The 24,436-nt window shown below is 43.4% G+C and overlaps 2 protein-coding genes across 4 annotated transcripts in view; one reads left to right on the top strand and one right to left on the bottom strand.

The window, feature by feature from the left end:
* Positions 1–2,655, bottom strand: part of FBXO28 (F-box protein 28) — a 39,955-nt gene extending 37,300 nt beyond the window's left edge. Inside the window, exon 1 of the mRNA XM_033938944.1 lies at positions 2,265–2,655. Within this exon, the coding sequence (XP_033794835.1) occupies positions 2,265–2,471 (207 nt within the window). The 5' untranslated portion in view covers positions 2,472–2,655. The remainder of the gene's footprint in view (positions 1–2,264) is intronic.
* A 17,106-nt stretch (positions 2,656–19,761) lies between these two features.
* Positions 19,762–24,436, top strand: part of TP53BP2 (tumor protein p53 binding protein 2) — a 138,571-nt gene continuing 133,896 nt past the window's right edge. For all 3 annotated transcript variants that reach the window (XM_033938942.1, XM_033938943.1, XM_033938941.1), the window contains exon 1: positions 19,762–19,901. In XM_033938942.1, the coding sequence (XP_033794833.1) occupies positions 19,890–19,901 (12 nt within the window). In that variant the 5' untranslated portion in view covers positions 19,762–19,889. The remainder of the gene's footprint in view (positions 19,902–24,436) is intronic.

Raw genomic sequence — 24,436 nt, 5'->3', positions numbered from 1 at the left:
GTACCTACAAATCCAAAATGTAGCCCTGCAAAAGATTTGGGACCACTGATCTAGAGTAAGAATTGCCAAGAACAGATATAATTCACGCCAGAGTTCTGCAAGGGGTTAAACATCAAATTGCTAACCTACTCCCAGCAACATATATATAACCCATCATTTAAGAACAGCCACAATACCCGAAACCTAGAAGGTAGCCAATTTAACACCAGTTTTTAAAAAGTGCATCAAAGGTGATCTGGAAAACCATAAGCTCAACACTGATGCTGGAGGCCCATGGTGGGTCCAGAAAGGGGGGCAGACTGACTTTCTCTGGACCACTAGGGTAGTACTGCAGGCCTCTGTTGTTATTTATTATGTTACTATATTTTAAAATAGTTGTATTCTGTTGCACAGCATCAGTGTTGAGCTTATGGTTTTCCAGATCACCTTTGATGCACTTTTTAAAAACTGGTGTTAAATTGGCTACCTTCTAGGTTTCGGGTATTGTGGCTGTTCTTAAATGATGGGTTATATATATGTTGCTGAGAGTAGGTTAGCAATTTGGTGTTTAACCCCTGGCAGCCAGTGATAATGGGCACAAAGAAAAACATGTTCTAGTTCTCATCACCTCATCTCAGAACTAGAAAAGCCAGACAAGTGTTGAAATAGGTTTACCTCACTTTTACAGGATCATCATTTTCAGGTAAAATTGGGTGCCCCTAGCTTATCATGGGTTAAAATTAGCTTGGATACCTCTTGTACTTTATATTGTAGAGCTGGTAGCCTTGTTTCAAAAAGTCATGTTACAACTGTTTTATGATATACTTGTATCTATCTCTATGTTGGTTCAGAAAAAATTTTCAACAAAGAAATTAATTAAATAAATAAATAAAAAATTAGCTTGGGTCTTCACTTTCTGCATTATTGTTTAATATATATATTGCACCACTCTGTAAAATATTTATGTGTGCGCTATCAGCTCTATGCAGATGATATTCAGTTTTATTTTCAAGTCTGGGCCAATTTCTGCTACATTTTCATTACAGTGTACTTTGTGTATTTTAATTTTGTGGTTATCCATTATGTGTTGTTAATACGATTATATTGTGTGTGTGTATTTATGAAAAATGAATGGAAAAACTGGTGTTACAATTAGTACTATTATGGGGGCGGGGTCTGGGGCAGAGATTGGGTGGAGATGGGCACGACTTAGCCCAGTGTTCTTCAACTGCCAGTCCGCGGCTGGTGCCGGTCCACACAATATTTTTTTTTTTTTCCGCCGGTCCATAGGTGTCAAAAGGTTGAAGAACACTGGTCTAGGGCTTATCACTGAAAAAAGAAAAATGAGAGGGAATATGACAGAAGTTTATAAAATTGTGAGCGGGGTAGGAACAATTAAATAGGAAATAGTTATTAACCTTTCAAACAACACTAGAAAAGGAGAAGACAACATGAAAATAAAGAGCCAACTAACTAAAAATAAACTATAGAAAGTAGTTTTCACATAGATTCCACAGCTTAATTATGCAGTGTTATCCAAAGACCTGATGGAGACAACTAATATAGCAAGGTCCAAAGAGTTTTAAATAAATTCTCAGTGAAAAGTCCTTACAAAGTTACTAGCTAGGTAGTCTTAAGAAAGCCAATGCTCATGTCTTGATACAGGCTATGATAAACTTATCTACTTTTTAGGATCTATTTGAATTTGTGATCAGACTGACAGCTGCTGGAGATGAGATGCAGGGATGGAACTTAATAAATCATACTGGGTCATACTAAACTCTTAACTTTTCTCAGTCTAGAACTTTAATCCACCCAAAGTCAGCCACTTTATGCTTTAAAAAAATAGGGGAGTCCATGATAAAAAAAGAGAGTGATTAATATCTTTGATTTTTAACCATAACTCTTATGAATTAAAAAAACAAAAACCACACCCTTTTCATTTTGTATTCCCAATTAAGTTATTTTCAAATCTGGGTAAATGAATTTCCTTTCCACTTCCATAAATCCGTCTTTAGCTAAAGTAACGAACTCCAGCCCTACCCCTATGAATCAGTCTGCCTATCTTTCTGAAGGAGCTCCCCATTATTACCCGGACTTGCGGAGCTTTCAGAGAGGGACGGTCAGGCCTCACAGCCTCTTCCGTCCAAAGACGGAGCCTGCGAGAGGCCGCTGCCCCCGGGGATGGGAGTGGGACTGAAGGGGGCAGCAGACACCCTCATCGCCCCTGGGCCTGCGGTTCCCCCCAACCCCCCCCCCCCTCCCTTTTAGCCCGTACGGCTCACCAGGCGCAGCTGGCTGATCTCGTCATAGTTCAGGAAGCTAAGGATGCCCTCGATGGCCACAATCGGGAGCCCGATCAGCGTGTTGTACTGCGGTGGCTGGTCCAAGGCAGCGGGGGAGGCGCGCGGGGACGCTGCACAGACCAGCGGCCCTCCTTCCTCCCTACGCTGCTGCTGCGGCAGCTGCTGTTCCTCCACCGCCGCCGCCATCACTCCCTGCGCTAGCAGAAAGGAATCTCGCGGCTCCTACGTCACTTCCGCTGTCTTCGACGGACCGCCGCGAAGATCCAGGCAACGGGAAGAGGCCCTTCGAGGACGTCGTATCTGTGTCCCAGCAGGGTCTCTTCAGTTTTACATTCCCCGTATGAGGGCGTGAGAGCGACATACTCTCATAGTGAATAACAGCATAATTGCGTCCCAGCTACTCGTTCTTTTAACGACTAGGTTCCAAATGGGAATCTCAGACCACCTGAATTCGAATATATTTGATTTCCAATAAATATTAACTAACGTTAACATTCAGGAGGTATGTTAAAGTGGCTTTAATCGTTAAAATGTGGGCTTTGCTTGTTAGGCTAGTCCCTCAGAGTAATCTTTAGAGAAAAAGTCTCTTGAGGGGATACTTGTACATTATGGGGTGGGTTGTTTTTTTTCTATGCAGCATTTATATAGAAATAAAAATACTGAGTCAGACCAAATACCTTGTTTTCAAACGTGACAAATCAAAGTCACAGGTATCTGGCAGTTTCCCCCAAAAGTAGCAAGATTCGATGTTGCTTACAGCAGCTGATGGCTGCTTCAGGAAGTCGAGTGAGAAAATCTCAAAAATGAGTTAATTCATTTTTGAGATTTTCTCACTCGACTTCCTGAAGCAGCCATCACCGAAACACAGCCTTGTGTTGAGGTCGGGTTTACAGTTGGTTTATGTAACCAGATAAGTACAGATTTTTTTTTTCAAGCTAATATAGATATATTTATTTAAAAATTTATATACCGCATACAACTATGCGGTTTCCATAGCACATACATAAAATCTTGTTTCTCTACGCTTATCACATATAACATATCTAAACAACATCATAGTCCTCCCTGTTGTGAACAGAGATATAATGCAAATTCAATCCATTCAGAAATACAAGCAAGCTTTACATCATACATTGCTGTCAAAAAAAATTCTAAAAGGCGATTGTCAACTGAAATACCTTAGCATAGGAAGGCATTGGCAAATAATTGAGTTTTCAACATTAATTACAAAAAACTGGAAGAACTGGGATAGGTTGAATTTTAATTTCTGGTGGGAATCCCTATGCCAAATCTATAGATTTGAGCAGATGGTACATTATAAAAAATTAACTGAGACTTGGGGGCCATTGGAGACATTTGTAAAAAACGATCACTAGCATATAGCCTTTAATTTCTAAAAGGAAGTTCACACACAACCTGGGAGGGTGAGGGGTTGAAATATACTTTTAATATCTGTAAGATAAAAGTGCTATTTTATTGTATCATTTGAATATTATATTGCACTTTGTATTTATTACAAAATTAATAAAGAATTTAAAAAAAACTTGTTTCTCTATGCTTACCACATATAACATATCTAAACAACATCATAATCGTCCCTGTTGGGAACAGGGATAGAATGCAAATTTAATCCATTCAGAATACAAGCAAGCTTTACATAATACATTGCTGTAAAAAAAATTCTAAAAGGCGACTGTCAACAGAAATACCTTAGCATAGGAAGACATTGGCAAATAATTGAGTTTTCAACATTTAAAAAAAATTCTTCCTCCCCATACAGAACCGCAAGATACCAGGCAAGGCATTCCATAACTCTACACCAGCCACAGATATTATCGATGCGCCAATCCTAGCATGCATAGTCAACATTCTACCCTCCAAACTTAATTTCATCCCATTTACGATCTCTAAGCTCTCTTCCCAGTTTATAGATCTCAAAGAATTCTTGTAAGATCTTTGTGGAAGCATATATTATATATATATATATATATATTGCATAGGGCAATATCAACACATGTGCTATGATTAGAATAACAAATGGTTTTGTTTTCAAAGCTTCCTGGTCATTCTGTGAAGAGCTCAACTATGATTACAACTTATAAGGATTTAGAACAGTGTTCTTCAACCTTTTTACACCCGTGGACCAGCAGAAAAAAAGAATTACTTTGTGGACCGGCAAACTACTAGGACTAAAATTTAAAAACCCCTTTACGCCCCATCTCCTCGAGCTCGGTCCCCGCAAACCATCTGATCCCATCTGCACAAGCCACAATTATGATTTTATATTGAACGTATTTTATTAAAGTATAAAAAGAAACAATATTCTGAACAATTGTGATTTTATAAATACAAATATACAGAGCACGAACCAACAAAACCCCGTCTCCCCTCCCCTAAACATATATCCCCTCTATTATCAAGAAAACTGAACAAGCCAAGTTATTATAGAATGCTACATAGAAATATCATGCTAACAGAATACTGCAGTACCCAGTTATGTCTCTAGCAGGATATATATTTCAAATCTGATATATTCTAATGATAAAATAGAAATAAAATTATTTTTTTCTACCTTTTGTTGTCTCTGGTTTCTGCTTTCATCTTCTTTTCACTCTTTTCCTTCCAGCATCTGCCCGTTCCATCCAATATCTGCCTTCTCCCCCTTCCATTTGCATCTGACTTCTTTCTATGCCCCTCTTCCCTGTCCATCCAGCCTGTTCCTCCTCTCTCCTTTTTATATCATTCATTCCAGCTTCACTGCCTTCTTCATTTATATCTCTCCTACACCAGATCTAGCATCTTTATCCCTCTCTCATTTCTCTGCTGACCCCTTTCCAGCATCTCTCTACTTTCTCATTCCTCTCTCTCTCCTTTCCCTCATCTGATCTCTCCATTCCACCCTGACCCCCTTCCCCTCCTGTAATCTCTGTCAGCTGTTTCCTTCCTTTTTTCTTTCTCCCTTCCCTTCTTCCTTTTTTTCCTTCTCCCTTCCCTCCTTCCTCTATCCAACATTAACTCTCTTCCCATCCCTTTCCCTCCTCCCCTCCCAGCAGCATCTCTCCTAACTCTCTCCAAGTCCAGTAACAGCTCTCCCTTTATCCAGCAGCTTCCTAGCCTCCTACAGTGGCTTCCTCCCTTTCCAGCAGCTCTCAGTACTTGCCTGCAGGAAGTTGCCAGTAAATCACTGCCCTGGCAAGTAGGAGAGCTGGTGGGAGGGGAGACAGCCACTGTGAAGGCTCCCCGGGATCTTGCTCACACACGCTGACCATCTCCCTCCACCTGCACCTGAATCTGCAGCTCTCTCCGTTCTAATCGCAACTTCCCCGCGGCCCTCTTCAGCAACTCAGCAGGGGCGGCGATCAAGACAGGCTGCCGACGTCGGGACCTACACTCTCTGAGTCCCGCCTATTTTGTTTCAATTTCCTGTTTCCGAACAGGCGAGACTCACAGAGGGAAGGCCCCGATGTCGGCAGCCTGTCTTGATCGCCTGAGGCTGGGAGGAACATTAGTCAGCAGGAACCGCAGTCGGGAGCTGCAGTCGGCAGGAAATTTAACTGCCGACTTGATCTCGCTGGCCTTGCGCAGACCGGCAGAAATTTTCTGCAGACCGGCAGCGGTCCGCGGACCGGCGGTTGAAGAACTGTGATTTAGAACATTCTAAATGAGTGATGATAACTTTAAATAGTTATGTGTCTTTGGGGTTGGTTTGATATTTGTTTCAAAATTTTCTCCGTTGCTTTTTGGGTCATAACAGAAATGGTCAAGAATACTTGAAGAACAGGATCTCCCTTTACACACCTCCAAGGTTGCTAGAGTGCTTCCAAGGAATTTCCCTATTCACAATGGTGTAGTAAGGTGGGGGGAGGGGGAATTCAATCCTGGTTGTGGCCTTGGTAGGGGCACCGGCACCCATCCTCCTCTCTGCCCCGCTCCTGCCCAAACCCCCCTGCCACACGCATGCGCCCCTTCCCTTGTACCTCTTTAATTTTCCTTGTGCGAGCAGCATTATGAACTGTGTCGGTGTCGCCTCTCTAGCGTTACTAGGAAGCCACCACCAGATCAGCCCACAGACATAAACTATCCTTCCCCTCTCTACACGGCATCCTCCATGCAGGTATACTGGGAAAATCCCTCCTCTCCAAAATCACGGGCCTTTGGAACGATCTCACTGTCCCGCTGCGGAACCTGGGTTCCCTCCAACTATTCCGAAAACAACTGAAAACCTGGCTTTTCCCTAGCATATAACTTTCTCTCCTTCTGTCTACATCCCTCTTTTTATATGCTTTTGTAAACCCTTCTTCTTATTTTTAAACTTTGTAAACCGTGTCGAGCTCCACTTCCGTGGAGATGATGCGGTATATAAACTTAAAGCTTAATTTAGTTTAGTTTAGTCACATCATAGTATCCAACATGATGCGGGCAGCAAGTTCGTGATGTTGCTCCCACCTGGAAAATTAAAAGATATGGTGGTGGGGGGGGGGGGGGAGCCACTCACCCTCTCTAAAGGAAACCACACAATGTAACAGCCACCATATAACAACCGAACCAATAAAGCCACATGTAACAACCGAACCAATAAAACAAATCAACTGTCAATCATGAATATGCATTTACAACACCACGAATGTTGCCAGTACACATGGACCTCTCCAAATGTCATATATTTAAATTAAATTGACTACATCTGCATAGGACAGAGATGGAAATATGCAGTTTTGACTGCAAGGACTAAACCAGGAGCTGACTGTGGAAGCGAGCATGAGCTTTTAACATGCAAGATCAAGGTGAAGCTTCGCAAGAAGATCATTAGAGACCTCCTAAAATATGACATTGAAAACATTCCATCAGACTATTCAATAAAACTTAACAGGTTTGCTATGTTTGATACAGGAGTTAGAGAGCCCAAAGAGTAATGGAATTACATCAAATCGAATTAGTGATGAAGCTAAAAAAAACACTCCAGAACAGTGACTCTCCAGCCAGTCTGGTCTTCAGGGTATCAACAATGAATATTCATAAGAGACATTTGCATGTAAATCTCTCCCATGAATATTCATTGTGGATATCCTGAAAACTGACTGGCTGGGGAGCCCCCAGGACAGGTTTGGGAACCACTGGGCTCCAAAAGAAAACCAAGAAATCACCTTGGATCTCAGAAGAAACCAGAAAAGAACAGAAGAAAAAAAGACAAGCAAAACTATCTGGTGATAGAGAAAAAGTATCACAAATAAACTAAGTGTTTCAATGTAAAGTTTGGCAAGACAAAGAACGATATCTCAAAGATATTTGTCAGATAATTGAATCAGAACATATAAATGGAAAAACCAGATTAGATTTTCAGCAGATTAAGAGATTGCGGCAGAAATTCCAACCTCGACTAGGGATGCTTAGAGACACCAATGGAATGATATTGAATGATCCAGAAAACATTAAAAAGAAATGGAAAGAATATATGGAAAATTTATACAAAAAAAGGTAATGAGGATAACATTGGGGAAATTGAACTGGAAACTGAAGCTGAAGAAGAACCAGATATTTTAAAAGAAGAAGTCATAGCAGCGATTAAAGCTTTATGGAAAAACAAGTTACCTGGTATCAATGGCATTCAAACTGAATTGATAAAAGGCTCAGAAGGTGCTATCATGGCCCTCACTCAACTGTGTCAACAGATTTGGAAGGAAAATACATGGCCAACTGATTGGAGAAGATCACTCACTGTTCATACCTATACCGAAGAAAGGTGATGCGAAGGACTATAACAACTACAGAACAATTGCATTAATTCCACATGCCAGCAAAATATTGCTGAAAATAATACAATGAAGGCTCCAATCACATGTTGAGCAAAAACTATCTGAAGTTCAGGCTGGTTTTAGAAAAGGTTGAGGAACAAGAGACATTATTGCCAGTGTTAGATGGATATTGAAGAAGAGCAAAGAATACCAAAAACCCCTATACCTTTGCTTCATCAACTACAGCAAATCTTTTGACTACAATAAACACATAACTCAGCTGATGGAGAGCCTATATGAAAATCAAGAAGTTGCGGTGAGAACTGAATATGGCAACATAGATTGGTTTTCAACAAAATATGGCATCAGGCAAGGATGCATCTTGTCACCTTATCTGTTCAATCTGTATGGTGAAACCGTCTTCAAAAAAGTAAATTTGGAAGAAGAGAGTGTCGTTTTCAAATTCGGTGACCAAAATATAAATAACCTGCACTATGCAGATGATACAATGCTCATCACTAGTAGCAAAGAAGACATGCTGTATCTACTGAGAAAGGTCAAAGCCAAAGTCATAACATGGAATTAGAACTGAACATAAACACTATGAAGATCATGAACAAAGAAATTTAGCTAGAAGTATACTCTATAACAGTGGTCTCTGAATATTTTAAGAGCCAAATATAGCACTTGAAATCACTGAGAGGAATTGAAGGTCTCTCCTGAAAGTTAACTAAGCAGAGGGAAGCATGGCTGTTTCTTTCAATAATTTGAAATGCTGGGAAAGGGGAAAGGCAGGAGGCAAGCTTCCCAGGAAGCAACAGATAATCAGAGTGTTGATACTAATATTTCTGATTTCTAGGATTTTGGCAACCTTACTCTATTGCCAGAAATTCTACTCCACCATCCACCCTGTGCAATCATGTGGTAGGTGCATTCAGTTATACCCTTTCTCATTCCTTCCATTCCCACACTTCTTACTCACAGTCCTTTCTTTCTCATTCATTCCCTTCTATACTTTTCCCTTTCCACTCACTCTTTCCTTCCCTTCATTTTCTCTCATACATCCCTTCCCTTATATGGCAACCCGACTCTAGTAGCAGTACCACAAAACAGCTGGTGCCATTTTAGATGATGGTGCCAGCAAGGGCACCTCTCCTCTATTTTCAGACCCATTATTTCTTCATCCCCCCCCAAAGTTTGGCATATGCACGTCTCTTTGAACACCCCATTCCCTCCGTGTACTTCTAAACCAGGGTCCCCCCCAAAGGCCTGTTCCCCCTTAAAGGTCTGCCTGTCCCCCCTTGAAGGCCTGCACCCCCCTTGAAGGCCTGTCCCACCCCCTTGTAGGCCTGTCCCCCCCCTTGAAGGCCTGTCCCTCCCCCTTGTAGGCCTGTCCCCCCACCTTGAAGACCTGCCTGCCTGTCCCCCCCTTGAAGGCCTGTCCCCCCCCTTGAAGGTCTGCACCCCCCCCGAAGGCCTGTCCCCCCCCTTGAAGGCCTGCCTGCCTGTCACCCCCCCTCCCCCTTGAATGCCTGCCTGCCTGCCCACCCGCCCCACCCTGAAGGACCGCTCGCCCCCCTGGCCTCCCCGCACCACCTATGAAGCAGCACTACCTATGCTCCCGGCCTTGCCGTTCAGTCCCCACCACCACCACCACCCCCGAAGGACCGCTCGCCCCACTGACCTTCCTGCACCACCTATGAAGCAGCCGCAGCAGGATCGCGACGTCAGCTATCCCTGCGCTGCTTAGGCGCTGCTTCCTGCGCCGTGTTCCCGCCCCTCCTCTGACGTCAGAGGAGGGGCGAGACCGTGGCGCAGGAAGCAGCGCCCAAGCAGCTCAGGGATAGCTGACCTCGCGATCCTGCTGCTTGCTGCTTCACAGGTGGTGCAGGAAGGTCAGTGGGGCGAGCGGTCCTTCGGGGGTGTGGGGGGACTGAACGGCAAGGCCGGGAGCACCCCTTCAGGGCTGGCACCCGGGGCGGACCGCCCCTCCCTTGGTACGCCACTGGACAGCTGGAATCAGATTACAGAACACTGCAAGATTGGTACTGTGACTCCTCCCACCATTGAACTGAAGAACCGGTATGCTGTCCTGGAAGTGGAGATGAGAGCTTCCTAGGAAGAGGAAGGACCAAAGCTTGAAATCCCTAAAATTGCTGGATCCATGACTACTAGGAGGAGTAAGGTAGTGGTGGTTGGCGATTACCTTCTGAGGGGTACAGACGCATCCATCTGCAGACCAGACATGATGTCCCAGGAAGTATGCTGTCTGCCTGGTGTCAAAATCCAAGATGTTACAGAGAGATTGGCAAGACTCATCAAGCCTGATGACTATTATCCGATGCTGCTCATTCATATTAGCACTAATGATAGTGCCAAATACTCCTGCAAAAGTACCAAAAGTGACTTTGTGGCTCTGGGAGAGAAGGTGAAGTAGTCAGTGCACAGGTGGTATTCTTGTCCATCCTCCCTTTTGAGGGTAAGGGCCAGGCCAGGGAAGTACGCATCCTGGAGATGAATTTGTGGCTACATGGATAGTGTCATCGAGAGCGTTTTGGCTTCCTGGATCATGGAATGATTTTCCAAGGGCTGCTGAGCAGGGATGGTATACATCTATCAAAGAAGGGAAGAAGTGTCTTCGGTGGCAGGCTGGCTAATCTATGGAAGAGGGCTTTAAACTATTTCCCCTATTTATTAACAGCAATTTGGAATGACCTACCTTCTCAAATAAGATTCTGTCTATCCTTTCAAATTTTTCAAAAAATTCTAAAAACACTCTGTTTCAGCATTTTCTAGCAGATAAGTTTCCATGAGGTCAGTTCTCTTTATTAACTACAACGTACTGTTAACTGAGTTGAGCCTTGGTTCTCAGGGATAACTCGGTATATAAGTCCAAGGTTTAGTTTAGTTTAGAAGTGATGGGGCAGGGTGATCAAAGCCCCTGGGGGAGTATTAGCCTTTGGGTAAGTAAATTACTGAATAACTCTACATGGATGGGAAAAGGGAGCAATGCTTAGAAAGCAGTATATACTAATTCTAGAAGTATGGGAAACAAGATTCTGGATCTAGAAGCTGTGATGGAAGAAGATGAGTTGGATATAGTGACAATCACAGAGACATGATTCACTGAAAACCATGACTGGGATGTAGTTATACCAGGCTATAATATATTCAGGAAAGACAGGGTAGGAAGAAAAGGAGGGGGAGTAGCGTTATATGTTAAAGATCATATTAAAGCCACACAATTGCAGGATCTACAGGGCAAGGAAGAGGCACTTTGGATCAATTTGGAAAGAGGGAATGGTAAAAATATTAACATTGGTGTGATATATAGGCCTTTTTCACAGATGGAAGAAGTGGACAGAGATTTAATAGTAGAGATTCAGAATATATCTAAAAAAGGGGGAAGATTTAGTAATAGGTGATTATAACATGCAGGATGTTGATTGGGGTATCCATATTGCAGGGTCTTCTAGAAGTAGAGAGATCCTAGATTCTCTACAAGAATTGTTCCAGCAGTTGGTAATAGAACCCACAGGGAAAGTGTTTCTGATGTTACAGTGAGTGATCATCTGGCATCCAGTGATCACTACATGGTACAGTTCAATATTAAGACGGGCTCATTCAAAAGTAAAGGTTCTAGACTTTTAAAAAACTAACTTTGTTCTGATGAGGGATTATGTCAAAGAACTGTTGTCTGGATGTGAACATCTGGAAGGAGTAAAAAGGCAGTGCGCAACTCGCAGGCCTTGAGCATGCGCAGATGCTCAAGGCCCAGCAAGAAGAGGAGGCCGATCTTTGGGCACCGGCACCAATACACAGGACATGCCGGTGCCGAGGCCCAGATGACAGTAAGAAGCGGGTTCGGGTGGGTCTGGGGGACTTCAGATTGCGGCGGGGGGATGCCGAATCGTGGGGGGGATGGATGCTGGATCACGGGGGGGTGCCGGATCGCAGGTGGTGCCTTCGGGGAGAGCAATGCCGGTTCTCGTGGGGGGGGATAGAGCAGCGCCGCTGGCCTCGGGGGGTGGGAACGTATCAAAGCGAGTTTCCATTATTTCCTATGGGGAAACTCGCTTTGATATACGAGTATTTTGGTTTACGAGCATGCTTCTGGAACGAATTATGCTCGTAAACCAAGGTACCACTGTACAATAAATCTCATGCAAATTAATTGGGGAAATCCTGAAAACTTGACTGGATTGCGGCCCTTGAGAACCAATGTTGGAGAACCCTATTCTATTATGTTGTTCCAGTTAGCTGGCAGTGTGATTGGGTTGAGGTTGTGTCTAATAGACCAGAGACCTTATTCCAAAATTGATTTGCATTAATCTTGCCTCATTAGATTTTTTTTAATAGTGCACTTTGTGGGTACAATTCCAAAATTTAGGTAGAGGATGAAGGATAGTAGATAGTGATTTGACCAGGGGACAGCTGACCAGATAGTATCTGTGACAAGGTAGGTGGTGGTGGTGGATTGGATGCTATGATGTCTAGAGTATAGCCTTTCTCATGTGTAGGACCAGACGATTTAGCATGTAGTTGACTGTCAAGAAAGAATTTCAGGTTTCTTAAAATTAATCTCTATCTTCATCTTTTCTGCCGTCATGTTTCTATTGAATTCAAGAGGGTCTGGGATAAGCTTCTGGGATCTCTTAGAGAGAGAAAGAGATAATGATAACTGCAGACGGGCAGATTAGATGGGCCATTTGGCCTTTATCTGCTGTCATGTTTCTATGTTTCAGGTACAGTATTTAGGATTCAGAGACATTTTGCCTAGTTTTATTAAATAAATGTACAACTGTTCATTTCCAGAATTTTGCTCAGTTTACCATGGCACATCACTCACTAGACTAGGGCAGTTGTTAATACATTCATCGAACTCCTCTCTCATCAAGAAGGGAGGATCATCCTTTTACAAACTGATGACTTTTATTGGCCCTGACTTGATCAAATGTTGATTCCATATGAAATATCGAGAATGTTTTGATCATCCTAACAATATCTTCTTGCAATTCCCTCTAATTGACAGATATTTTACAACACAACAAGCAAAATAATTTTTTCTGTGGTAGCTCTGATGCTGTGGAACTCTCTCCCAATAACTTTGATGCAGGAAAGTAACACTAATAAATTCAAGTCTAACCTCAAAACCTCTCTCTTTAAAGATGTGTATGAGATGTAGACCAAGTGCTTAACCTAAATCATTCTATACCCTTAAGTTTTTTACCTCCACCCTCTCATTTTTTATCTTTAGGAAATGTATATCCCACCTACTTCCCTTTTGTATCATGTCTAGTTTATTAATATTTTATCATGTCTTTCTCCCTTTTTTTTTAAGAATAATTTTTAGAATTGTATGATGTAAACCGCTTAGGAAAGTCAAATGGTATATCAAGCCATAATAAAACTTGAAAACTTCACCCTTTTTATTTCCATGTGTATTTATTTGGCAATCCAGATTTCTATTTTATAAAGATAAATTATGCATTTAATTACCTTTATTCAAGAGGCTATTACAATAATTCCCAGCAGTACACAAATGCTCTCACACAAAGTTACACCAGATTCAAGAAAAGTACAACTATGTGAATATATTCTAATAGGGATCTCTTAGGGAGAGGAGGAGAGAGTGGATGCTATGAATAGGCAGACTGGATGGAAAGATTAGGTTCTTACCTTGGTAAACGTCTTTCTTGTAAACCTTCACTCTATTCCTGAACCTTTGGGTAGTCAATCCCTTCTCGCGAGAATTCTTGGAAGCTTCATTTGTATACTTTTGCACCTCCTCTCTTACCTCTGGGCTGTCCTTCACCTCCTCAATGCGTAACAAAGCAGTTATACCTGGAGAGGACACAGAAGAGGGAGGGATACGGAGATAGTCCCCGAGAAACATGTCTGATCTGCTCATATTATCACACATCTATACAAATAACCAAATTCAACATTTATAAGAAAACAGAACAAACAAAAGCTATTAAACAGTGCTCAACCTGCACTAAAAGTGTGGGAGAATGTTGTATAGAGACCCCTTAGATTGAACAACATGGAATACACGGATTGTATTCTTGTTATGACTGGACAAAGAAACAAGAAGTCCAAATTGATGGTAATTATTGAGGCAGACGAGTTTTTATCTGACAAGGTAGGCTTCAGGAATAGAGCAAGGGTTTACAAGAAAAAAAGATTACTGAGGTAAGAACCTAATCTTTCCTTCTTATACAACCTCACTCTATTCCTGAACCTTCGAGACGTAACAGAGCAGTCCATCAAACTTAGGGTAGAACTGATGAGCCTGCTTTTAGAATTGAAGATTCAAACATGGAATCCCACTTGGCTGCCATGTCTATTCTGTAAAACTTCATAAATTTATGCAGAGAAGACCCAGTGGCGGCTCTACAAATCTCTTCTGGGGAAACACCAAAGATTCCACCCACAAGAAAGCAACGCCTCATGTGGAGTGGGCCTTCACCGAGATAGGACATTTCCTAGCTCCGATACAGATGGCCATACGAATCCATCTGGAAATGATTGCCTTTGAGGCTGGGTGACCCTTTTGGGCTGTTTCAGCCAACACAAACAGATGATCTGACAATCAAAATTCTTTCGTGATCTCTAAGTACTGCAGAGCAAAAGCTTACGCACATCCAGAGATTTTAGCACCCTATCTTGTTCCTTGGATCCAAGGGCGTGTATGCTGGCAAGCACACATCTTGATTGATATGGAATCTGGAAACCACTTTTGGCAAGAAAAAGGGGATTGTGCGTAAAAATCCTGCCCAACTCCATATGCTAAGAAAATGATCTCTGCAGGACAAAGCCTGAAAGTCTGACACTCTTCGGGTGGAGGTAATGGCTACCAAAAACACTGTCTTGTTGGTAAGGTCCTTTAAGGAAGCTTGTTCCACAGATACATAGGGTGGGCTCACAAGTGCCCTGAGAACCAGAGTAAGATTCCAAGTCAGAAAAGGTTGCTGCAGAGGAGGGCAAAGCTGCAGCATGCCCTTCAAAAATCTAACTACATCAGGATGAGCAGCAAGGGTGCTCCTATGGAGACTAGGCCCAAAGCAAGAAAGTCCAGCTATCTGCACTCTGAGAGAGCCAACTGCTAGATTACACAACCGACAGCAAAAAAAAACTGTTCCGCCTAGTACAACTGACATCCCTCCCAAACCAAGAATCTGCAACCCTCTCCAATAAAATCTTAGCCCAAGAACTAGCAGATTTCTTCCTCAACAAAGTCAAATTGGTCCAATCGAAAGTTGCTAAGACAGCCACAACAGGGCATCTACCCAAAGAAATGGGCAAAATAGTCTTAACCCTTATACCGAAAACAGCCCAAGCAGACCTCTCTATAGCATCCAACTACAGACTGATTGCTGGCATTCCAATCCTCACTAAAATCCTTGAGTCCCATGTAAGCAAGCAGCTAGCCTCATATATAGAGCAACACTCATGCCTCCATACATCCCAATACGGCTTCCGAAAAAAGCACAGCACCGAGCTCCTCATCATTACATTACATTAGTGACTTTTATTCTGCCATTACCTTGCAGTTCAAGGCAGATTACATAAGAGGTTATCTGGACATTTCCAAAAGAGTTACAGAGTTGAACGGGTTACTTCGGGGGACTGAAGTGCTTCCTGAAGTTGCTAAGCTCAGGTCATCAGGCAATACTGCTTCAATTTGATATCTCCGCAGCCTTCGACTCAGTGGACCAACCTGCACTAAAAGAAACTAAAACTCTCAGAAATCGGAATAACAAGGACTGAACTAAAATGGTTTGCAGACTTCCTACAAAATCGCGAATACTTGGTCAAAAGGCAAGAATCACACTCTAACCCTTGGAAGGCATTCTGTTGTGTCCCACAAGGCTCCCCATTATCCCCAATCCTATTCAATTTATTCATGAGCTCGCTGGGACACATTAAAATGGAAGATGAAACTGTACTATGTTATGCCGATGGCATTCTCCTCCTCATCCCCATAACCAAAAACTATCCTAATATTGCCCAAAAAATCTCAAACAATATAGATAAAATTAAAACCTGGGCAACAAACAAGCTGAAACTGAACGCCATCAAGACCAAAGCCATTGGTTTCCGCACCGCACAACAGAATATCATTTCTAACCTCACTCTTCCATCAGGCATCACTCTCATCAAGGTACTAGGATGCATCTTAGACAATACTTTCACAATGGAATCACAAATCTTTAACCTTCAGAGATCTCGGAGAAAACGAGAGCCAGAAGGCCTTGAGCATGTGCAGATGCTCAAGGCCCAGCCCAGGCAAGAGGCGGGATCTTTCCTTAAATGACACCGGCACGCAGAAGATGGAGTAAGAAGCTTGTTTGGGTGGGCGGGCGGATGCCGCTTCCAGCACGCGGGTGCGATGCGGTTCTCATGGGGGAGGGGGCGTTCGCGGGCGAGGGGGGAATGATGCCGGTTTGAGCAGGGGGGTGATGGAGCAGAGCCAGTAGCCTCAGGGGGAGGGGGGGAGGAGGAGGAGGTGGAACGAATCAAAACGAGTTTCTCTTACTTCCTATGGGGAAACTCGCTTTGATATACAGTGGTACCTTGGATTACGAGCATAATCCGTTCCAGGAGCATGCTCGTAATCCAAAATGCTCGTTTATCAAAGCAAAGTTCCCCATAGAAAATAGTGGCAACACCGAAGATTCGTTCCAGAACCCGGGGTCTGTACCTGTTGGGTGCCGGGTGCTGCAGCGCCGTCTCTTCTGTCCGTCATCTGAAGAAGAACCCCACAGTGCCGCTTCAAAGGGATGCCTCCTCAATCTGCCGGCCAGCCCTCCACGTCGGATGCCCCCCGCATGCTGGAGAGCCCCCACCCGAGCCCATGCAGCCGAGTGCCGCGCATGACTCGCACAACGCCAATGATTGAAACATATGAAACTTTCCCTCACATGCGCTACCCGAACCACTGATGCTTTAAAATCGAGAATGCAATTTCAGCCAAAAAGCATGCCTAAACCAGCAGGCCTAAGCCACCAGACTATTTCTCCACTGAGGCCTAAGCCACAGGACTATGTCTCCACTGAGGCCTAAATCACCGGACTATGTCTCTACTGAGGCCTAAGCCACCGGACTATGTCTCCACTGAGGCCTAAGCCACCGGACTATGTCTCCACTGAGGCCTAAGCCACCAGAATATTTCTTATCTGAGGCCTAAGCCACAGGAATATTTCTTATCTGAGGCCTTAGCCACAGGAATATTTCTTATCTGAGGCCTTAGCCACAGGAATATTTCTCATCCAAGGCCTTAGCCACAGGAATATTTCTTATCTGAGGCCTTAGCCACAGGAATATTTCTCATCCAAGGCCTTAGACACAGGAATATTTCTCATCCGAGGCCTTAGCCACAGGAATATTTCTCAATGTTAGGAAATTCTACTTTACGGAGAGGGTGGTGGATGCCTGGAATGCGCTCCCGAGAGAGGTGGTGGAGAGTAAAACTGTGACTGAGTTCAAAGAAGCGTGGGATGAACACAGAAGATTTAGAATCAGAAAATAATATTAAAGATTGAACTAGGCCAGTTACTGGGCAGACTTGTACGGTCTGTGTCTGTGTATGGCCGTTTGGAGGAGGATGGGCAGGGGAGGGCTTCAATGGCTGGGAGGGTGTAGATGGGCTGGAGTAAGTCTTAACAGAGATTTCGGCAGTTGGAACCCAAGCACAGTACCGGGTAAAGCTTTGGATTCTCGCCCAGAAATAGCTAAGAAGAGAAAAAAAAAAAAAAAAAAAAAAAAAAATTTTAAATTGAATCAGGTTGGGCAGACTGGATGGACCATTCGGGTCTTTATCTGCCGTCATCTACTATGTTACTATGTTACTATGTTACTATATCTGAGGCCTTAGCCACAGGAATATTTCTCTTTTCTGATCCAGGAGGCTGAAACCGGTAGCTGCCAAGCCTAGCTCAAAATCCACTGCAAAATCCAGGAGCTGTGAGGAACCCATCCATCAGCCTGCTGGAGATAGAGTACACTGGTTGGCCAGGAGGCTGTGCATCCAAGATATACCTGAGGGCAACTCAGTGCTCTCTATCTCTACCTGCTGGTTGATGGACTTAATCCCACTAGTCTCTGGATTCATCTGCTGTTGATGACAAGGAAATAATGGTTACTATGGATGGGCAGACTAAATGGGCCATTTGGCCTTTATCTGCCGTCATGTTTCTATAAAATAATTTGAATCGGGCAGGGACAGGAGGCTAGACTACCAGGTCTCATGGCAGGCCTGGCAGAGGCCTGCAAAGACTCGGGAGGGGGACAGGTCAGTGCTGACCCAATTATAAACCGAGACCCCCATTTTTGGCCCCAAAATCTTGGTTTATATTCAAGTATATGCGATACTTGGCACTGTTGCTCTTGTTCAACATTAAGTTACATAAAGCATCTGCCAACATTAAGTTACATGACATCTGCCAAAGGATTAAAAGTTTGCACGCTTCTTTGGACAAGTGTACATCCACATAATTTTATTTAAAAAGTGATTGCCTTGTGTAGAATATGCCTCGCACACAAATGCTTTAGGAAATCATATTCAAATTGGTTAAAATGAAAAAGAAACTGTTTTCAAAATTGTGGTAATAAAGAAGCTACAGGACATAGGAAGGTCTTGAATTTACATATTCCAAAGTAGGGTTACCATATGGCTCCAGAAAAAGGAGAACAGATTAAGACATCCAGGTTTACTTCCATTGCTTTCAATGGAAGTAAAACCGAGATGTTTCTATCAGTCTTCCTTACTTCCATTGCTTTCGATGGAAGTAAAACCCGAATATCTCAATCCGTCCTCTTTTTTTCTGGAGCCATATGGTAACTATTACAAGCCAGTAAGTGTGGGAACATATAGTGCATATACATGCTCACGCATGTGTAAATAAACGAGTGCAATGCAGGATACTAAGCACCCTTTTACTGAAAACACACTGGTCTTTGGCAGGAATGGGAGTTTTCTTCTCAAAGATTTCCCAAGGACCAGTCACAAAGAAATGCAGAATAATGCATTTGGGGATTAATAATCAGAAGGAACCGTATATGCTGGGAGGCCAGAGGCTGATATGCACGGAGGGATGGGAGACTCAAGAGCAATGTAAGGAAATTCTTCTTTAGGGAGAGAGTGGTGTATTATACCTGGAATGCGCTCCAGAGAGAGGTGATGGAGAGGAAAACAGTGACGGAGTTCAAAAAGCGTGGGATGAGCACAGAGGATCAGAAAGTAATAGTAAATATTGAAGAACTAAGGCCAGTACTGGGCAGACTTGGCCGTTTGAGGGAGGATGGGCTGGGGAAGGCTTCAGTGGCTGCGATGGCGTAGATGGGCTGGAGTGAGCTTTGAGGCAGACTTCAGTAGTTGGAACCTAAGAACAGTACCGGGCAGAGCTTTGGATTCTTGCCCAGAAATAGCTAAGAATTTATTTATTTATTTTTATTGAATCAGGTTGGGCAGACTGGACGGACCGTTCGGGTCTTTATCTGCCGTCATTTACTATGTTACCAAAAGCTCAAAGTCGAAGCCTCGTAGGGCGGTGAAAGGCAAACTAGAAGCAGAACAATCCAAACTCACAGACAATCCCCTGCCAGTATCTCTTCCTTTCTGAAAGGCAGACCTCAGTCTAGCATCTCTTCCTCATTTCTTAAATTCCCGCATTCTACTGTACTTTCTAACTTGTGGGACCCCCCCTCTCATTTACTCGCAATAAATCCCACCCTCTTCTGACGCGCCGCAACTTCCTGTTTCCGGCAGGGAGGAAAGCTGCGATGAAAAGAAGTTGCGTCAGAGGGGGGGCGGGGCGCTGGAGGAGGAGGAGGAAATCGGCGGCGTCGGTGGCAAGCGACCTCCGGCATGAGTTTGAAGGTAGGATGGGGCTGGGGGTGGTGGGGTGAGGAATGGGTGTTGGATCGTGTTTGGGGGAAGAGTGGGGGGAGACGTTTGTGGACTAGAGAGAGAGGAAGAGATTGAAGGAAGACCATGGGGGGGGGGGGAAGGACGGGGCGGAACGGTACGGTCTGTATGGCCCCCGAATACGTGTGAAGAGGGGTGTTTGAGAGCGTAAGGGGGCAGCCGAATGAGTGTGGCTTGGTGCTCCTGTAATCGGTGCACACGGCCACAGTTTACTTTTGTTATTTTGGGATGTCGCCCAAGCAGCTGATTAAGCCCCATATTCGCTATTTACACTTCTGCATGTGAGTCATTTAATTTGACGCACAATACGGTATTGTAAATATTACACTTCATTCTATGGTTGCTTTTCTTTAAGATCATTTGTTGCTTGCGACATGTATCTTAAATTGGTTCAGCTTTCTACACAGAGCATTTCTAAAGACATCTGTTTTTGAATTTGTTGGAAGACAGAAAGCAAAACAAAGTATTTATCACTGGGGAGGAAATACTAAAAGTTAATACTTTTTTATTTTTAAATCTGGTTATTACTTGATTGCTTCTTTCCTTTTAGCTCAGTGGTGTTTATAATCTAAGGGGCCAAAGCAAGTGACTTTGTGTTAGTTCCTTGTATTACAACTTACTGCAGGGTTTCATAATGTAAGGGAAAAAAATAGCTTTCAAATGCAGTAAGCAAATAGTATGCAGTTAGGATACATGCAAAAGGTGTGTTAACATGTCACTGCTCATCAAATGCATGTGCACTTCAGTCTGTACTTGCAGCTGTCTTTGTTGCTGGAAGTTGTGAAAACAAAAATGGTGATGGAATTCAAGAATGTGTGAGATACACGCAGAGGATCACTGTATAGAAAAAAAAAAGGAATCCAAATAAAGTAAAACTTAAAGGACCTCTTAACAGGTGTCTAATACAGTGTTTTTCAACCTTTTTTGGGCAAAGGCACACTTGTTTCATGAAAAAAATCACGAGGCACACCACCATTAGAAAATGTTAAAAAATTTAACTCTGTGCCTATATTGACTATATATAAAGTAATTCTCTTGAATAGGAATCAAATAAACACAAAGAAAGTATTTTATAATTACTTTATTATGAAATATTAAGTAAACAGAATAGTGAAAAATTATAAAATACTTTATTCAGTGCGAAACCTGGGCCTGTTTGGCTGAACACAAAGCTGATATTCTGGCTGGAATCGAAGAAAGACACACACGTAACTCTTCGTCAACAGCCGTTCCCTTCACCGCCCCGTCACCGCCCCCGCCATCCCTTTCACCGCCCCGTCACCGCTACTGCCATCCCATTCACCGCCCCGTCACTGTCCCCGCTGCATCCATATAAGCCTTAGTACTGTAATATTTAGCTTATTCCTTTCTTATAAATCAAAGTTCCTGCTGCTGAACTAGAGAAAGAGATGTTCAGCTGGCAGGGCTTTGTTTATAAATTTTTATCAACACAACTAATATACTATTTTATCCTAAAGCAAAAAATAAATAAATAAATATAATTTTTTTTTCTACCTTTGTTGTCTGGTTTCTGCTTTCCACATCTTCTCATTCAATTCCTTCCATCCACTGTGTGTCTTCTCTCTACGTCTTCCATTTGCTGTTACTGTGCCTCTCCCTTCACCCCCCCCCCCCCAATTGGTCTAGCACCCATCTTCTTCCCTCCGCTCCCCCATAGTCTGGCATCTGTCTTCTTCCCACTCTGTCTTCCACATTTCCCTTCGGGGTCTGTTCCTCTCCACCCTCCTTCAATGTCTGTCCTATTCCTTTCCACCACCACCCTTCCCTCCCTCCTTTACCATCTGTTCCTTTCTACTACCCTTCAGCTCCTCTCACGTGGCTTATCTATCTACCTTCCTCCCTCTTATTTTCATGGCACGTTACAATGTAATTTGTGCAAGCCACTGGAGCCTGCGAGCTCGGTCCCTGTCCCATCCCCACAAACCATCTCGCTTCTATGCTCCTATTTTCTCCATTTCTAATATCTCCCCTATGTATCTGTCATTGCCCCCCCCCCTGTGTCCATATACCATCCCCATGGCATGTCCCCTTTATGTCTCTGTCCCTATGCCCCATGCACATAATTTCCCCTCTTTCTGTTACCTTCCTGTGTCCAGATTTCCCCTATCTTCCTCTTCCATACCAGTGTGTCTCTTCTTTTCAACCCCATCTAGCTTTTTTCCCTCTTTCTTCCCCCCCCCCCCTGCTTCTAGCATCTGGTTCACCTGCCTGTCCTTCCCTTTCTTTCCTGCTGTGGGTTTTTCTTTCCGTCTTCATCCCCTTGGCCCAGAATCCTTTTCCCTTTCACTCCCTCCTTCCAATTTGAGCCGGGAACACGAGCGATCGCACGGTCCCTGCAGCCACCACTCGCCTGCCCAATCGATCCTACTGTTTAGCCAGCTCTCTCCCTTCGCCTCACCTTAGTTTGTAGGTTTTGTTTTTCGGCGACATGCACGCTTTCCCAAAGAGCCGCGCACGCGCGGCTGCTCAGTGTTCAATCTTCTGCTCTGCTGCAACTTCCTGTTTCCGGTTGCGTCAGAGCAGAAGATCGAAACTGAACAGCAGCGGGGACCGGGGGAGTCTCATGGAAGCGCGTGCGGGACCCGGCCTGAGGCCTAATCAGTGTCTGCACCATACAGCACACCAGGCAACATCTCGCGGCACACTAGTGTGCCGCGGAACAGCGGTTGAAAAACACTGGTCTAATAAATAAACCAAGTTCCCTCAAGATGGGCCACAAAGTGATGAATTGGCTCAGGAACTGGTTGACTGGAATGTGACAGAGGGTAGTGATCAATTGAGATCACTCTGAGGAAAGGGATGTTAACCAGTGGTGTGCCTCAAGGTTCTGTTCTTGGGCCTGTTTTAACATTTTTATAAGTGATATTGCTGAAGGGCTGCTGGGTAAGATTTGCCTCTTTGCGGGTGATACCAAAATCTGCAATAGAGTAGACACCCTTGATGGTGTGAATAACATCAGGAAGAACCTAGCAAAGCTTGAAGAATGGTCTGAAATTTGGCAGCTAAGATTTAATGTTAAGTAATACAAGATCATACATTTGGGCTGCAAAAACCTGAGGAAATGGTACAGTTTAGGAGGTGAAGAACTTTTTGTGCAGGAAAGAGGAGTGGGACTTGGGTGTGATAGTATGTTGAAAAGGCAACGGTGAAAGCTAGAAGGATGCATAGGGAGAAGAAGTATGACCAGTAGGAAAAAGGAAGTATTGATGCTCCTCTATAAGACTCTGGTGAGAGCTCATTTAGAATATTGTGTACAATTCTGGAGACCACACCTTCAAAAAGATATAAAAAAGATTGAGTCAGTCCAGAGGAAGGCTACTAAATGGTGCGTGGTCTTAATCATAAGGCATATATGGGGACAGACTTAAAGATCTTAATATGTAGACTTTGGAGGAAAGGTGGGAGAAGGGAGATATGATAGCCTACATTAGAGGGAAGGCTTCTGGGTCAGCGAGCCGCATGCACGTGCCACCGATCACGGCTTTGCGAAGACCAGGGGATTGCATGCAGGAGCCGCCACTGATGGCTTTGCCAAAAGAAGTGCGGTTGGGAGGAGGGAACCGGCCAGAGGAGGTAAACACTCGGTAGGCACAAATTTGGGATGCAAAACGATGATGAGGGGTGCATTGGGACATGGAAGGGAGGAGGAGGGTCGTGTTTGGACAGGATGGGAGGAAGAAGGGTCAGGTTTGCACAGGCAGGGAGAGGCAGTACCCCGGTTCATTAGTACGAGTTTGACGTAAGTCGAGTATTCTTAAACCGGGGACTGCCTGTATTCTCTGGTAGTAATAACTTCAGTTGCTTCTTTTCTTATTTTCTAGATAGGGCTTGCATTCTGAGATGTTTAATATGTGGATTATTCTATCAGTTTAGTACAGATATAAAGATTTGTTTAAAAAAAAAAAAATGTAGTTTACATCTAAGGGAGATTTGTCTATACTGTATTGTTGGATATTTGTTTAGTTTTTTTAAATTTATGCAACTTCATTTGGGTTTATGTACCATTTTTTTGTGTCTGTGAAGAGAAGATATTTTGACAATTGAGTTTAGAATGTACATTTTATAAGATTGCATTATACTGTATTCTCATATGTTTCTTGTATGGGCATTTGTAGTTATAGCCAATGCAGATCTGGGGATACCTCTCAGCTTGTATGGATTTTGATCTAGTAATCTGTTTTATGCATGGATAAGGAGAACTATATCGTATGCTTACAACTTTAAGAAAAGGTCCAAGGATTACCATCAATCAGTGTGTTTTGATTTGGGGTTATCACAATTGTATATGTCGTTTATATGGCTTTATAGTGTATATATACTGTGCCCCATATTTTGTGACTTATCTATCTATTTAACAAATTGTTTTTTCATTGTGTTGAATTGTTGATTTTCATATTATTGATTTTATTTGTTTTATGTATTTGTTGACCCCAGCACAGGCAGATTATGCCAAAACACAATCATGT

This window comes from Geotrypetes seraphini, chromosome 3 (assembly GCF_902459505.1).
Source record: "Geotrypetes seraphini chromosome 3, aGeoSer1.1, whole genome shotgun sequence".
NCBI lineage: Eukaryota > Metazoa > Chordata > Amphibia > Gymnophiona > Dermophiidae > Geotrypetes > Geotrypetes seraphini.
This window is presented reverse-complemented; position numbering and strand designations above follow the sequence as displayed.